This window comes from Miniopterus schreibersii (assembly GCF_964146895.1).
Source record: "Miniopterus schreibersii genome assembly, chromosome: 1".
Taxonomy (NCBI): Eukaryota; Metazoa; Chordata; class Mammalia; order Chiroptera; family Miniopteridae; genus Miniopterus; species Miniopterus schreibersii.
In genome coordinates this window covers 39,782,127-39,796,310 of record NC_138101.1, presented here as the reverse complement: position 1 = coordinate 39,796,310, position 14,184 = coordinate 39,782,127, and the positions used below count along the sequence as shown (strand labels likewise).

General features: G+C 47.4%; 1 protein-coding gene across 3 annotated transcripts in view; it reads right to left on the bottom strand.

Moving 5' to 3' along the window:
* SLC4A4 (solute carrier family 4 member 4) overlaps positions 1–14,184 on the bottom strand; it is a 297,689-nt gene that overhangs the window by 223,620 nt on the left and 59,885 nt on the right. For all 3 annotated transcript variants that reach the window (XM_081124504.1, XM_081124501.1, XM_081124502.1), the window contains one exon: positions 8,841–9,020. In XM_081124504.1, the coding sequence (XP_080980630.1) occupies positions 8,841–9,020 (180 nt within the window). The remainder of the gene's footprint in view (positions 1–8,840; positions 9,021–14,184) is intronic.

Genomic DNA, 14,184 nt, shown 5'->3' with positions numbered 1-14,184 from the left:
CGCCGCTTGCGCGGCCGTTCCTGGTGAGGGGCAGTGAAGCCCGCCCACCCCCGCCCCACCTCCTGCCGCCCGCTGCTCCAGGCCCGCTCCAGGCCTCCTGCCCCACGCCCAACTCAGGCGCTCTCCTTCACGCTCTCGTACCGCCCGGGGCACAAATCCGCTACAGCAGTTACAGCATCCTCTCAAGTTTGTCTGGCTTCTGTCATTTTCTCCACTAACCTGTCCGTTTTTTATGAAATTGTCATTTCTACAGGCCCAGTGCCCAGGACCACGCCTGGGAAGGAGAAGTGCTCCATAACCATCTCGCGGGCTGGATCGAAACGGACTGAACTGAACCGAACGGAAACGGGCTGCACTGCGCTGAAGGCTCCAGGGTCCGGCTGCACCCTTCTCACCCCACTGTGCTGGCAAACGGGGGCCTGCCCGGTGCCAGGAAGGACGATGACAAGCTTGCAAGTCTATGGTTCACAAAACTGGTCACGTCCCAAGAAGATCATACATCAGCCGGCCTTTCTGGCCAAAGGGAGAGTCAAAAAACAGTTACATTAACGTATTTCCTCTCAGGGGAACCATGGAGAGAGGAGCAAAAGTCAGTGTTTACCAAACAAAAGGCTGAGAAAACATTATTCCATTTAAGAATCTGACAAATTAATGAGAGTGACAAGTAAATAAAAACCTACCACATCTCAAAACGCTATGCAATTGCCTCAAAGCCAGACCGTAGCTGTGAATGTGTTGGCATTTGGCACGGAGTTCAGGATTTCAAGGAAGCAAGCCGCTCTTTCATGAACACTAAACAGAAATGTCATAAGCAGCTTTGATTGAACTATGATTGTCACAGTACATAGAAATGAACTAACATATGGTGCTTTTAAAATAAACCACTAACCACATCCAGTGGTTTCAATTAAAGAATGCTTCATTGCTCACAAAAATTCCCCTGGACCCAACTGTCTTCCTAAAACATCCCGATGCCTCACTCTAAATTTCCACTGTCATCGGGCAGATTTCTAAGGGGCCAGTCTTGGACCTGGAATGGACACTCAGGGTAGCCTCTGTAGAAAGTAAGTACCTTCCTCCAGCTTTGTCCTGTGGCTGAACGAATCCTGGAGGTACACTCCTGTAAGAAGTATGAAGTGAACTGCGGTTATGTTAAATGACCTGCTAGTAGACTAGAGGATATTTTAAAGGATTTTTTAGAATGTTAAATTCTGGCAACAAAAAATAAATCCAGCCTGGCCGGTGCGGCTCGGTGGTTGAGCGTCGGCCTAAGAACCAGAAAGTCACGGTTCAATTCCCAGACAGGGCACATACCTAGGTTGCAGGCTCAATCCCTGGTCGGCGTGCGAACAGGAGGCAACTGATCAATGTTTCTCTCTCTCTCCCTCTCCCTTCCTCTCTCTCTAAAATCAATAAAAACATATCCTCAGCTGAGGATTTTATAAAATAAATAAAAACTAAAGTTTCCCCACTCCCACTCTTAAAGACAGTACATTCTCCCCACCTGCCAAACAAGAAAAATATCTCTGCATACAAAAATATGCAAAGATCTTCAAATTTATCTCAACATATTTACCTCTTAAATGTTTATACAATGTAAGGAAGAATGGTATAATAACAGAATAAAAAGAGTTTAAATAGAATGTAGCATACACAGATTTCCAGTCAGTTTCACAGGCGGTGCAGGGGGGGAACCTATATACATTCCAAGTTTGGTTTGAGCATGCAAATAATAACTCGGAAGTCTCTTCAACAAACTTTTCACGAAATACGCTTTCAAAACCTTTGATTAGCATTTGATCTAAATGAAGTAGCCAGTGAAGTAACAGTTATCTGCCTTCAGTCCTTCTTAACCAGAGTATCTTGAGTGAGCTCCAAAATCTATACTTAAGAATTGGAGGAAAGGGAAAGATTAGCTGTTTCTGGGTGTGGACATCAATAAAAAAATAATCCACAAATCTTTTTGAAATTTTTTTTGCTTGTTTGTTTCCTTGGTGTCTGTTGATATGCTTGGGGCATGCAGCATTTTCACAAGAAGTAAAAAGTAAAAGTAGATGAAGAATTGACTTAGAACTTTAGAGTTGCTCATGCGTGAGTTCTGGATATTGGGTAAATCAACAGTGAATTTCTAGTCATAGATATTGCTATTACCATGCCTTGGTAACAGAAACCACCCTATTTTCTGCCGAAAACAACTTGAGGGGTTTTTTTGTGGGTTTTTTAAAAAATATATCTTTATTGATTTCAGAGAGAGGAAAGGAGAGGGAGAGAGAGATAGAAACATCAATGATGAGAGTCATTGATCGGCTGCCTAGCCCACAACCGGGGCATGTGCCCCGACCAGGAATCGAACCCCGATTGCCTGGATCCTAGGTCGACGCTCAACCACTAAGCCCCGCCCGGCCGGGCAAAACAACTTCAGTTTTGAACGAACACAGCTAGCTACATGGTCCATATGTTTATTACAAATTTTCATTTAGAAGTCACATTTTTCATGACACCTGAATTAGTCCTTCCCAAAGCCTCATAAATGAAGCAGAATCAATTAAATATAATTGCTTTCTCTTGTGACCTTTGTGGCCAAGTTTTGGTGACAAAGGATCATTTTAATACGAATTGCTGGACCACAATAACACTGCTACCAGAAGTGGCTTCTAAGGGTATTGAGTGCATCCTGCTTTAAAAAAATAAAATAAAATAAAATAATGGAATTCTGCTTAATTGGCAAACAGCAAAAGAATAAAAAATTTAGGGATGTTCTTGTTTCAAAATCATGAAATCATAATTCTGAGAAGGGTGTACAAAGGTCATCTGAGTTCATCTCTGAAGCAACATGGACTAATCTGTTTACCCACGATACACAGACATAAACAATTCTTAGATTCTCTATGTAAGACCCTCCACAAACAGCCCTGGTGGCACACTTGGTAATTACCGTATCTCACTACCATAAGTAGCCTATTTTATATACAATTCTCACCACAGTGGAACACAAACCCTAAATAAACAGTCATCAACAGAGGCAGGCTTATTCCAACTCAACATGCTATATGGTTCTTTAGAGAAATGACGTTTTAAATAACATTTTCTACTCTGACATGGTCCCTCATCTCAACTACTTCTGCATCAACAGTTCACATTCGCAAGGCCCTGAATCTAAGTCCCCAGTATTAAGAACCCATCTAGTCCTTCAAGAATCATTTCCTTCAATATGAGAAACTTCCTAAGATCCCTACCAGTACCTTCCATTCTTTCAGTGCATCCCAATCACACACATACTTACACACACACGCACAAATACACTCCCTGCTCTAGTTTCCTGCTTTATAAACTTGAACCCAAAGCACAGGATGTGTCCTGCCTTCTCCTTAGGTGGAAATGCCTGTGGCAGACAGTCATTGACACCCCATTCACCTCAGTAAAGTATATTTCACGTTATAAATCCTACACATGGCTCTGTTTTCCCCCCATCTTCCACCCCAGGTCACAATCTCCTTTTAGCCCAGAGTCCCCCAGCACCTGGATCACAGCAGGAGCCTCTGAGGCCTCCTTAACTCATGAGTCCCTATAAATAGCAGCCACATCAACTCTCCATGACACACATAAACACACTATTCATAACATCTCATGGCAAGATAAAACGGAATCACTATTGTAACAGAATAGTCAGAGGCAGCCTTCACAGGGCGAGAACTTCTGCTTGGAGGGCACTTCTAGGTGACTTCGAGAGAACAACCGTCCCGAAGTCCAAGGCTCCCTAAGAGGTTGATACAGTCAACTGGCTAAAGAAGACTGAAGCACCACGACACAGTCCCCGTGTCCATCGGTCACAGAGGAGTAAACAGCCCTTATTAGTACCACACAAAACACAGCATTGCCGAGCCAACCCAGTGCCACCAAAACATAAGTATGCCAAACATGTTCCCCTTCTGCACAGCACTGCCTTCAAGTTGCTGACTTGTCTCGCCCAAAAGCCCTTCTAATCAGATTCATTTCACTGAGAAACACACGCACACACACAAGATCCAGAAAGAGATCCTTCTCGTGAGAAACTGAATGGCCCATTTGCTGTCAGTGGCCCAGAACCGGGAATTGCAAGTGTTGACTAAATCCAAGGACACACTCGGTCAGCAGAGCCACTTGCTAGGGGCAGAATTCTACACAAAAGAGCGGCATAAGAGGAATCACCTCTGCCCCGTTTGCTTGGTTCCTACTCCTGCCAACCAGCACCCAGGCTGACACCCATCAGCGAGTTGAGAGGCTGGATTTTGGTTAGTTCTTCCAAAGATGCCACTGGGAGCCAGGAGCCACGCTGACGGCTAAAGCAAAGGAAGAGCCAGCGGGCGTCTGTAGTAGAGAAGGCCAGCAGAGCTAAGGGAACGGTCAGCACTCCCAGGGAGCTCTCCGCAGAGCTCTGGCGTTACCTGTGTACACGGAATGGAAAAGGTGAGCTTGAGGCGTGTGTGCAGAGTAATTCAAAGTAACAACTGCTCATCACTGTTGCTCACTAGATGCGCCACTCACTTAACACTCGGGACGCTAGGAGTTACGTTCTGCCGTATCCCTCTTCACAGATGAGGAACCTGCTCCGAGAGGTGAGTATCTTGCCAAGGTTACGCTGCTGGTAGGAGCTGGGATTCAGGCGTGGCCCCGCTCGAACAGGCCGCCAACTGCTGCGATCGGCGGCCTCTCCCGCAAAATCACACCACAGGTGCCCCTTCTGAAGAGGTTAAGTTTTCCGTCGTTTAATATAAAAAGCTTTTGTTTTTATATTAAAGATGAACTACTTCCTAAAGATAAAGTGCTTCCTCCCACTTATATAAGATGAAAAAAACGGAGAAGAATATGAAGGAGACAGTATAGTTTTTTGTGATTTTGTGTTTTGTTTTGTTTCCTAACAGGCAAAGAATCTACCTCATTCCAAACACATTCCAAAGATCTCCTGCACACGGATTCACGTTGGGGATATGCAAATGGCACAGAGAAAAAGAAATCCTACCTTATGATACAGGAAGTAAGGGCCTTAGTTGAAAAGTTTTTTTTTTAATATATCTTTACTGATTTCAGAGAGAGGACAGGAGAGGGAGAGAGAGACAGAAACATCAATGATGAGTCATTGGCTGCAGCCCGCAACCCAGGCATGTGCCCTGACCAGGAATCGAACCCCAATCGCCTGGATCCTAGGTCGACGCTCAACCGCTGAGCCACGCCCGGCCGGGCAAAAACATTTATAAATCAAGAAAAAGTATAAATTCACCAAGAAGAATAAAGTCAGGTCAGGGGAGGGCCTAGGGGTGTGCACTGGGAAAAGGGGAAGTCAAATGACAAAACCCCCAATAATCGTGGCTCTTATGCAAAGCTACTCTGTCTGTCCATTTACCGGGAAGCACTAAACAAAAGCAGCTGCCCGTTTCTCTGTTTCAGTTTCCTGAATATAACAGGGGCACCCACGGGCACCCATTGTTCCAGGCCCACAGAACAACGTTCACCAGCACAGACCCATCAGTTCTGGGACACATCCAAGGAGCTTAAACAGAACACCAGACAACTGAAAGAGCGCCTGCACACACATACTGGGGAGATGGTTTCCACAGGGCCAGTCACACGCGTGCCCAGCAGCTGGCACCTCCGGGCGCTGGGGCCTGCTCAAGCTCGTCAAGAAACACATTACACATCACACTGAACAGGATGTTCTGTTTGTAGCTGTTTCCCAACATCTTACACATTTTCTGTCTCTGCAGACTCCAAGTGGCCTGTGATTTCCCCATAAATATCCCAGGACACTAACAAAATGCAAAGTTCAGAGATCAAAGCCACCTATGCTGGGAAGTCTGCTGTGTTTCCAGAGCCTGTGTCACTGAGGACCACCTTCCACCCACGTTCTGGGCAACCCTCAGAGGACGGCAGCTGCTAACTCAGGGGAAAAAAGTGCACCGTGGAGGAGGCAAGAGGATTATTTTTAAGAAAGAGCACAATCTAACTTTTCTCTCCGCCGCCCACCCCACACCACCTCCGCACCCCCTTGTCTTCCCTCCTGCTTCACCGCTTCACTTTCCGCCCAGCCTCTCTCCCCGCTGCTCGTTACCACGCTCCTCACACGTGTCTCCTGTGTCGCACGGCGGGACGCCAGCTCGGACACCGCACTGGAGGAAGACCGTGCACGGACTTGGAGCTGCGGCTGAGCTCGGAGGGGGGAACAGGGCCGAGTTTCCTTCGCAGAGCTCCAAACGCGAGAGTCAAAGCATGCATTCGCTCTCGGGAAGCCCTGCCTGGGCACCGAAGCCACACGGGAAAGAACAAGCATCTGTGCCATCAGCTAACCGGGCCCGTCAGTTATGCCATCTTCCTTATGTGCCTAAACCCTGGAAGATACTGGCCTTATCTCTTCGTTTAAATGCCCTTTACTGTTCGATTCCATGCCTCTTTTATTTTAATCGTCACCCAAGGACATGCTCCGAGAGAGGAAGGGAGAGAGAATGAGAGGGAGAGGAAAGCATTCCGTGTGTGTCCTGCCCGGGGATCGAACAGGCAACCTTTCTGTGTGCAGGACGGCACTCAGCCCACTGAGCTGCTGGGGCGGGCTCCAGGCCTCTGTCATGCAGCGTCTGAAGCTGAGCCGCCCAAGTCCGGCGGGGAGCAGTGAGCGTTTTCAAGTGTACGCGATAAACCCACGTGTCCTGCGGGTCGGTTCCTTCCATCGCCTGTGTATGACAAGCCACTCAACACACTTGGGAGCCACCTACCCAGGCCAAAACACCTCTTCAGCAATAGTTAAAATAATGAGGCGCTTTCCAAAGCAGAAGCGTCACCTGACACAATGTCAGGCCCATGCGAGAGTCTCGTCGCGGGCTGGAGTACGTCTATAGACACAAGGATGGCCAGAAGTCTAGATCCAACAATAACCACCTGTGGGTGGCTGTGCTTGAGAAACAATAACGGCATACCACTAGGCAGGCACTTCGGTAAATGGGTTTTCCCATAAAATAATCTTACTGTCCTGTTGGTGCCAGAGCCCTGTAGCGTCCCCAAAATCAACACAATGCAATGCTCCCCGGGAAGGAGGCCTCTGAGGGCAAAGAGAACGAACGGCCGTGTTTACTGTTCATGCTGCTCTCAGGCCAGGCCCTGAACACACAAGAAGGCAGCCCCCCGCGGCACCCCCAGCACCGCCTCTCTGATCAGCCCGTTCTCCACGGCCTGGAGGGCCACGGGCACCGGCCCACTGCCTCTCCTTCACGAAGCTGGGACACAATCACCTGACCCCTTTGCCTAGGAGAGCGCCTCTCCCTTTCTAGCATTCACAGTGACGATGCGCTGCTGCTCTTAACTGGCAGGCTGGGGATGGCCATGAGAGACAGCGGAGAGATCACACACTGGGAGAGCACCTCTGACTCTGGCTCAGGCCTTCTGAAACGTTAGCAAATCAAGATAGACGGTAGTAATTTATTTGGAAAGGGATATTATCTTTTGTTCCTCCACACTATTAACTGTGACCTTTTTTTATCTGCATTTCAAGGACTTTACTTGAAACAGACCCATTTGGCGGGGGGTGGGGGGGACGGTTAAGGGTTGTTGTTTGTTAGTCAATATATGAAGGATTCCTTCAGATTCTTAACATCCCAACGACAAGTACATAACTCCTGTCTCCTGCCCTCAGGTCCCTCCTGTCTCACATTTATTCTAACACCCTTAAATCTTAACTCAGAGGTCTATCTCCAAACTCGCCTCGCGTTTGTCTTTACTCTGGTGTCCATCTGCACCGCCCCTCTCAGCACGGAGCCACCTGCTCCGTTCCAACAGCGAGACTACAACAGATTCACGGCACTACACTTCACACCCTCTTTAACTCTGTAAACTCACTTTTCAACACTCCTGAGCTGTGAATTCTAATCTGGCCTCTCATCACCCGCAACGACTGAACCAGATCTTCACCTGTGACACCCCTAATGCATTTTATGGCAGGTTCCCCATTCCTGCAACTGTAGCAAAGAGACGAAGCCTGTATGGAGCTCTGCCAACACAAAAAGCTATCACTATGCAACTCCTGTTGGGGAATCTCCCCAAACTGGCATGTGTTCCTACTGTTTCTTGCTTCTACTGCACATATTCATTCTCACTTCAGACACAGAGTTACCCAGATAGCCAAATATTCTCCACATCAAAAGACACAAGAGCAACATACACATGCACCTAAACACACCTCCCCCACTCACTTGAATCCAAGAGTGTTCTCTGACCGCCTGTTACTCTGTTCTTAGTCACACTTCCATCCAGAGTACGACATCTAATATGTTTAACATTTCAAGAGCTATGCCACTCCATTCTGCATTCTCCTATGACTTACAGGATGCTTTTCCACTATCCCTTTTTAAATTAGCGACCCAACCCATGATCTGGTTAACGTCATCTATAACCCTGTAAGTATCATATATACATATACGCATATATATATAATTCTCATCTTGACCTACTGCTTCAATGGAACCTACTTCTAAGCAGAAACAATCCAAAAATGTCTTTAAGAATCTTTCAGTTACTGTTGATTACTGTAGTTAAGTACCATCTATAATACTCTGCCCTATTTCACTAGTCAAAATGTAGTATACACAGTCCTGCCTAAACTTTGTCAAATATTTTTCTGACCAACTCAGAATTTTACCAAGTCTCCTCCTAGACAAGCCTGTTGGGCCAAGAAAAGCATCTCCACAGACATGACCCTTTAGAGGAGACCGTCCCCTTATGATTGCATCCACCCCATTAGTCACAAGACCCAGAAGGCGTCTTTCCCCAGGGTGTAGGAGTGAGGCAGGCGGAGGTGCCAGCGCCCACGGAGTACTCACTGAGCGGCTTTAGGATGCTGCTGCCGGATTCATCGGCGTTTTCCACGTCGGACTTGTCGGAGTAGTTCTCAGAGACTCTCTCCCTTTCCTTCTTCTCTTTGTGCCCTGTCTTTCTCTTGTGACGTCTCCTTCTCCGGTAGCTCTTCGGCACGTGGACCCCAATGTAGATGGTGTGGTGGCCTAAAGGAAGGAACAGAGGTCACCAATCCTTTGAAATCACATCCTGTGCTGCATATAAATTGCACAAGAGCCACGGGTCAGAAAAAAATGTCTATGAATTCAGCATTACCATTCTGTATTTGACAAACAAGCTCCAACTAGAAAAATAAAATCTCCTCCCAATTTTCAGTTAGCTAGGGTGCAATTCAGCCTGTTGGGTGGCACCGAGATTCTGGGAGGGTGTCCTCTCGTTTCTAGACAGAGAGATTACTTTTGTTTAGGAAAACCAAAGAGTGCCAGAAATCAGAAATCCTCGATTCTAGTCAGACTGCCGCCATCAGTTAGCTCCACGACCTTGAGAATGTCCCTTAACCATCCTAGGCCTCAAGCTCACCATTTGTCTTAATGACAGACTTAAACTGGGCGACCCCACAGGCCCTTCTAGCTCTAACCTCCCCTGAGTCTGTGATTACACTCAACAGGGTGTTGAAAAAGGAGCTCTTAGAGCAACAAAAAAATAAAGATCTAACTCAAAGTCCAAGGAGTCATTCTGCTGGGTATAAGGTTTTACGTTAACACTATTTTTTTTATTTTTTTTTTTTACCCAATCAGCAGAATAGACACTTAGAACTGGGGCAAACTGAGAAAAAATAAGATGTGCTTGGAGAGATTTTAGAAACACTCAAACATTCACACTCGGAAGCAGCTAAAATGAATGTCAGCCACAGTGCCATTCTCATTTTTCTTTTTTCGTTCCCAAAAGTTTCTAAAAAACTGGTTGTGGCAACGATAAAAATAAACCCAGTCCAGCAAAAATTGCCTTGAAGAGAAAAGCATGAGGAGAAAAGACTGTGAAGTGCTTTTAGTTCTCTGGATGGAAGGAGCTGCAAAACTGACAAGTGGTATTATTTTAATAAAATCTGATAAGGCAGGAAAAAAGGAACTCAAAGTTCCACAGCTTTTTTTTTTTTTTAATTGGGAACCTTTTACTTTCACTTTATAAACAGCATAACTCCTAATGTAGGAATCACCTTTTCGGAGGTAATATAGAAACTTTTTTTTTTAACTACAAATTAGAGTATCTCAGTATGGGTTTCCTCTCCCATTCTGGAATTATTCCTTGATGACCACTCTACAGTGCCCCAGACGATATCCCACACCCACAAGTAATACTCCAACATGCCGTGGGTCTGATATAAATTGCTGTGAACTGCCTTCCCCAGCAACTCATTCGGCATATCTAAGAACACCATAACTCACAGGGGTCTTTCCCTGAACTGGAAGGATGAAAACAATTCTATGCTCCTTCAAGACAGGTTCCAACTAAGGAATGCAGAACCCAGAGTGATGGGTCAGCACTCAGAAGAAAACATTTGCCACCTGGAATGAAGTTGGAGATATCTACCTAAAACGTGACCCTCCCCCCAGCAACACACACACACCCCCCAACGCAACTACTACGAAGTGCCGTGAAATTCTCCTCCCAGAAGGTGCACCAATGAGGCGTGTATCAGGCCTAACCATTTGCAAGCAAATTGTTCTCATGGGAAAGTTATAGTACACTAGCAAGTAGGAAATGTCTCAGAAACAATGTGAATTAAGCAACAGCGTCAATTGTTTCCTGCGCCCCAGTTACCGAGGGAGTCCTGCCGCGTTATCTAAAGTTTCACACAATATATGTAAGCAAAGCCAACCAACTTCTTGAGTAAAGCAAACAGTGAAAGTTTAGTTGCCTTCATTCCGGAATTAGGAATGCATCATAAAAAAATTAAGTTGGAAAAGTTTTTAAAACCTGTCGCATTAACTATTTTCTATATCTTAATAACGGCAATTAAGAAAAAATGGCAGTTAGGCTACATTAGTTATATGGATATTATTTGGAAACATGTTCTAATACATTTACATCTGTACAGGCCATCTGATAAATCATTCACGGGCAGTCTCCATGGACGGGTAGGATTTTAAGGTACAGTGTCTGGCTATAAAGTGCTGGTGGTGGTCACCAAATGAAAGAGTCCGAGCTTTTCAGCAAGCAAGCTTTCAGAGCCCACAGGGAGCAGCGCACCGTGCTTCTGGAACCCACCTGAGTTCCTCACCAGAGAAGCGGAGCCGCTTTACTCCCGCTTGGGCCGCAGGCCCCCCGCCCTGTGAGCCAGTTCTGCTGGTGCCGGACCCTCCAGCTCCTGCCTCCGAGCCCCCACTCAGTCCCGCACTCAGCAGGTGGGGACGCTTCCTCAGGCATGATGCCGAGCTAGAAATGCGGCTCCTTTCAAGACAGCCCAAATTTCAGGGCTTTTTTATCAGTCTTACTGAGGTCGAGTTTACACGTCATAAAACTCACTCACTTTTTAAGGGTACAATTCAGTGGCGTTTAGTATGTTTACGGAGCTGTGTGACCATCACCACTGTCCAAGCTTGGAACATTTCCACCAGCTCAAAATCAGACCCTCCGTGGCCACTTGCAGTCGCTCCCGGCTGCCACTCCCACCCCCCACGACCGCCCCTAGGCGCGCCAGACGTCCCGGTGAGGCTCTGGGAAGCTGCAGCTCCCTGGCGCCCACGTGGCTGTGAATTTTGTGGGAATCCTCACAGTACAGTAAAAAGCATATTCCCTGCCCCGGCGGGTTCTGCTCAGTGGTTAGAGCGTCGGCCCGCAGACTGACGAGTCCCGGGTTCGGTGCCAGCCAAGGGCACGTCCCTCGGCTGCAGGCTCGACCCCCGCCCCGGGCAGGGCGGGCGCGGGAGGCAGCCCATCGATGTCTCTCTCACGTTGATGTTTCTCTCCCTCTCCCTTCCACTCTCTCTGAAAAGGCAACGGAAAAATATCCTCCAGTGAGAATAAAGAACACAAAACAAAAATAACAACAAAAGAGCAGTCTTCCCCGAGTGAGGAAGGTAAGCTTTCAAGAGCTGCCGGAGGGAGCCATGGCCCGAACGGAGCGATCTTAAACTCAAAGCATCCTCGCGCGCACAGACACTCTCACACACACACACACACACACACGGTCCTGGCAACTAAAACTCCCCTTTCTGTCTTGTGTCCAGATAAAGGAAAAAGAACATGGTCCCAGGGTGAAACTTCAGGAACAGTGCCTGTTCCACTGACTACCCCTCGGCCTCTGTGCACCTCAGCTGCCCTGCCCGTGAGAGGAGCAAGGCCAGCCTGGCTTTGGCGAGTGGGGCTCAGGCATGCTCTCCTGGGGGCCCATACTTCAGAAGCTGTATGTGCTAAGCAACAAAAATAGCAGAAGTAAAATGAGCTGGAACGTAAGCATTCGCACCCCCCCCAGGGTACCTGTCTTCAGGACCCACAGAAGCAGCCTGGCTGACGAAGGCAGGCGACTGCTAAGACCATCCCAGGTGGACCTCCGCATTGATTTTCATTAAAACGCCTGTACCTGTCTCAGAGACCCATCATGAAGGTTGATGGCTATTGTTAAAATCACAAAATGACAGCAAGCTCTTAAGAAAGCCAGAGGTTGAGGGTGTACAATCATTTCACATGTAAAATGAAAACGAGAAACTTGACAGGCAAGCTCTCCAATCCAGCAGGGGTCTACAAAACAGTGCGACACCCAGAGAATGAGGGACGGTTACCTGCTAAACGTACAAGGGAATTTTAGGCTTTAAAAAAAAAATCATCTCGCTAGAAACGTCAGTTAAACTGCTTCTGAAAATAGTGTAAAAAGCAGCAGCAAATATTTTTTAAATAACGATAATTCACAGAGGAAAAGGCAACTGTTTAAAATGTTACTAAAATAAAGGTTCCGTTCCTGCTACTCGGACTTTTGTACAGAAAAACGAGGACACTTAGGTGCGAGTCGCAGGGTACTCAGTCCTGGCCTTGGCAGTGGCCTCGGTGTCACGGGTTCAGATAAACACCCCGCTGCCTGTCTCTGGCAGATGGTGCAGACTCCCCAGAAACTCTGAATGTCTTGGGAATATCTCACAGTCACCCCACAGCCAGTGCAATGGAGAAAAACCAAGCACGGCTTTCTGGGTTATCTCTGAACGTCAGAAATCGTCAGCGGGCACGCTGGTCTCTCCCCATCCTCGCCTGCTCCACCTCGGTGCAAAGACGAGGCACTGAGCCGCCAGCATGTCCAGTTCTCCGGATTCCTAAGGTATTTCTCAACTAGCGTCACTGACGGTTGCTGCCGTGCGTGCAGGCCCCAGGCCACCCCAACACTTGGTCGCCCTGGAGCCACTCGCGTGGAAGAGCCTTTCACAGGCGCCCACCTTGCTACCAAGGAGACTGAAGACTTTGCAGAATTAAACCCACCGAACCAGTGGGGTTTACCCCAGGCGACACCCTGCGGAGGACCGGTGGCTGCCAGCACCGGCCTCCACAGGCAAGACGGCCCTTTTAGCTCCCACAGGAACGGCGCTGTGTGTACAGTACATACAGATACAAACCATTTATCGGGCACTTAAAACTGTGCCAGGTTCTGGCCGGGTCTCTCGTATCTTTTACTCCTCACAACTGCACAAATTAAACACCATTATCCACACCACACGAGCCAAGAATCCAGGGGCAGGGAAGCCGAGGGCAGATACGGTCCCCAGCTAACTCGTGAAATCCCACAGAAGTCGCTCTCGGGTGTCAATACCAGGCCAGCGAGCACTTCGCCGCCCTCCGGGAACGGTTTGTTTTTGTTTTGTTGTGACGTCCACTATATTTATACTATCCGTCTCACAACTGGCTGTATGTCCTTCATCACGCTGGCTGCTAGAAACAGAAGAGACAAATCTGGGGCCAACCTGCAGGGGGTAGGCAGTTTCAGGCGTGCGTTTTATACATTCACTTTATTTTCCCTTCACATTAGCCCCTTGGGAAAAAAGCAGTATATACATTATATATATATATACTTTATAGCCTGAGATATCAGTACTGGGGGTAGAGGATGGTGAGGGCTGGGGCGACTGTGGGGAAGGTAGACTTCTGGGCCCCCAGTCACCCCCAGCCTCCTAGATACATCTCTAAACACAGAGATGTTCCAAACTTTATTTTTATCCACAGTATTGCTCTTTCTATAACCAACTGAATTTCTTTTCTCTCTAGTTCAAAGCAAAGATTCTACAACACTTGCACTTTACATCATATAATGTGACTTAAATACCACCGTCCCTGGCTTACCAAAAGTAACCTGTTCTTATGCCAAGATGCCTAAAACTTGTTACGGCT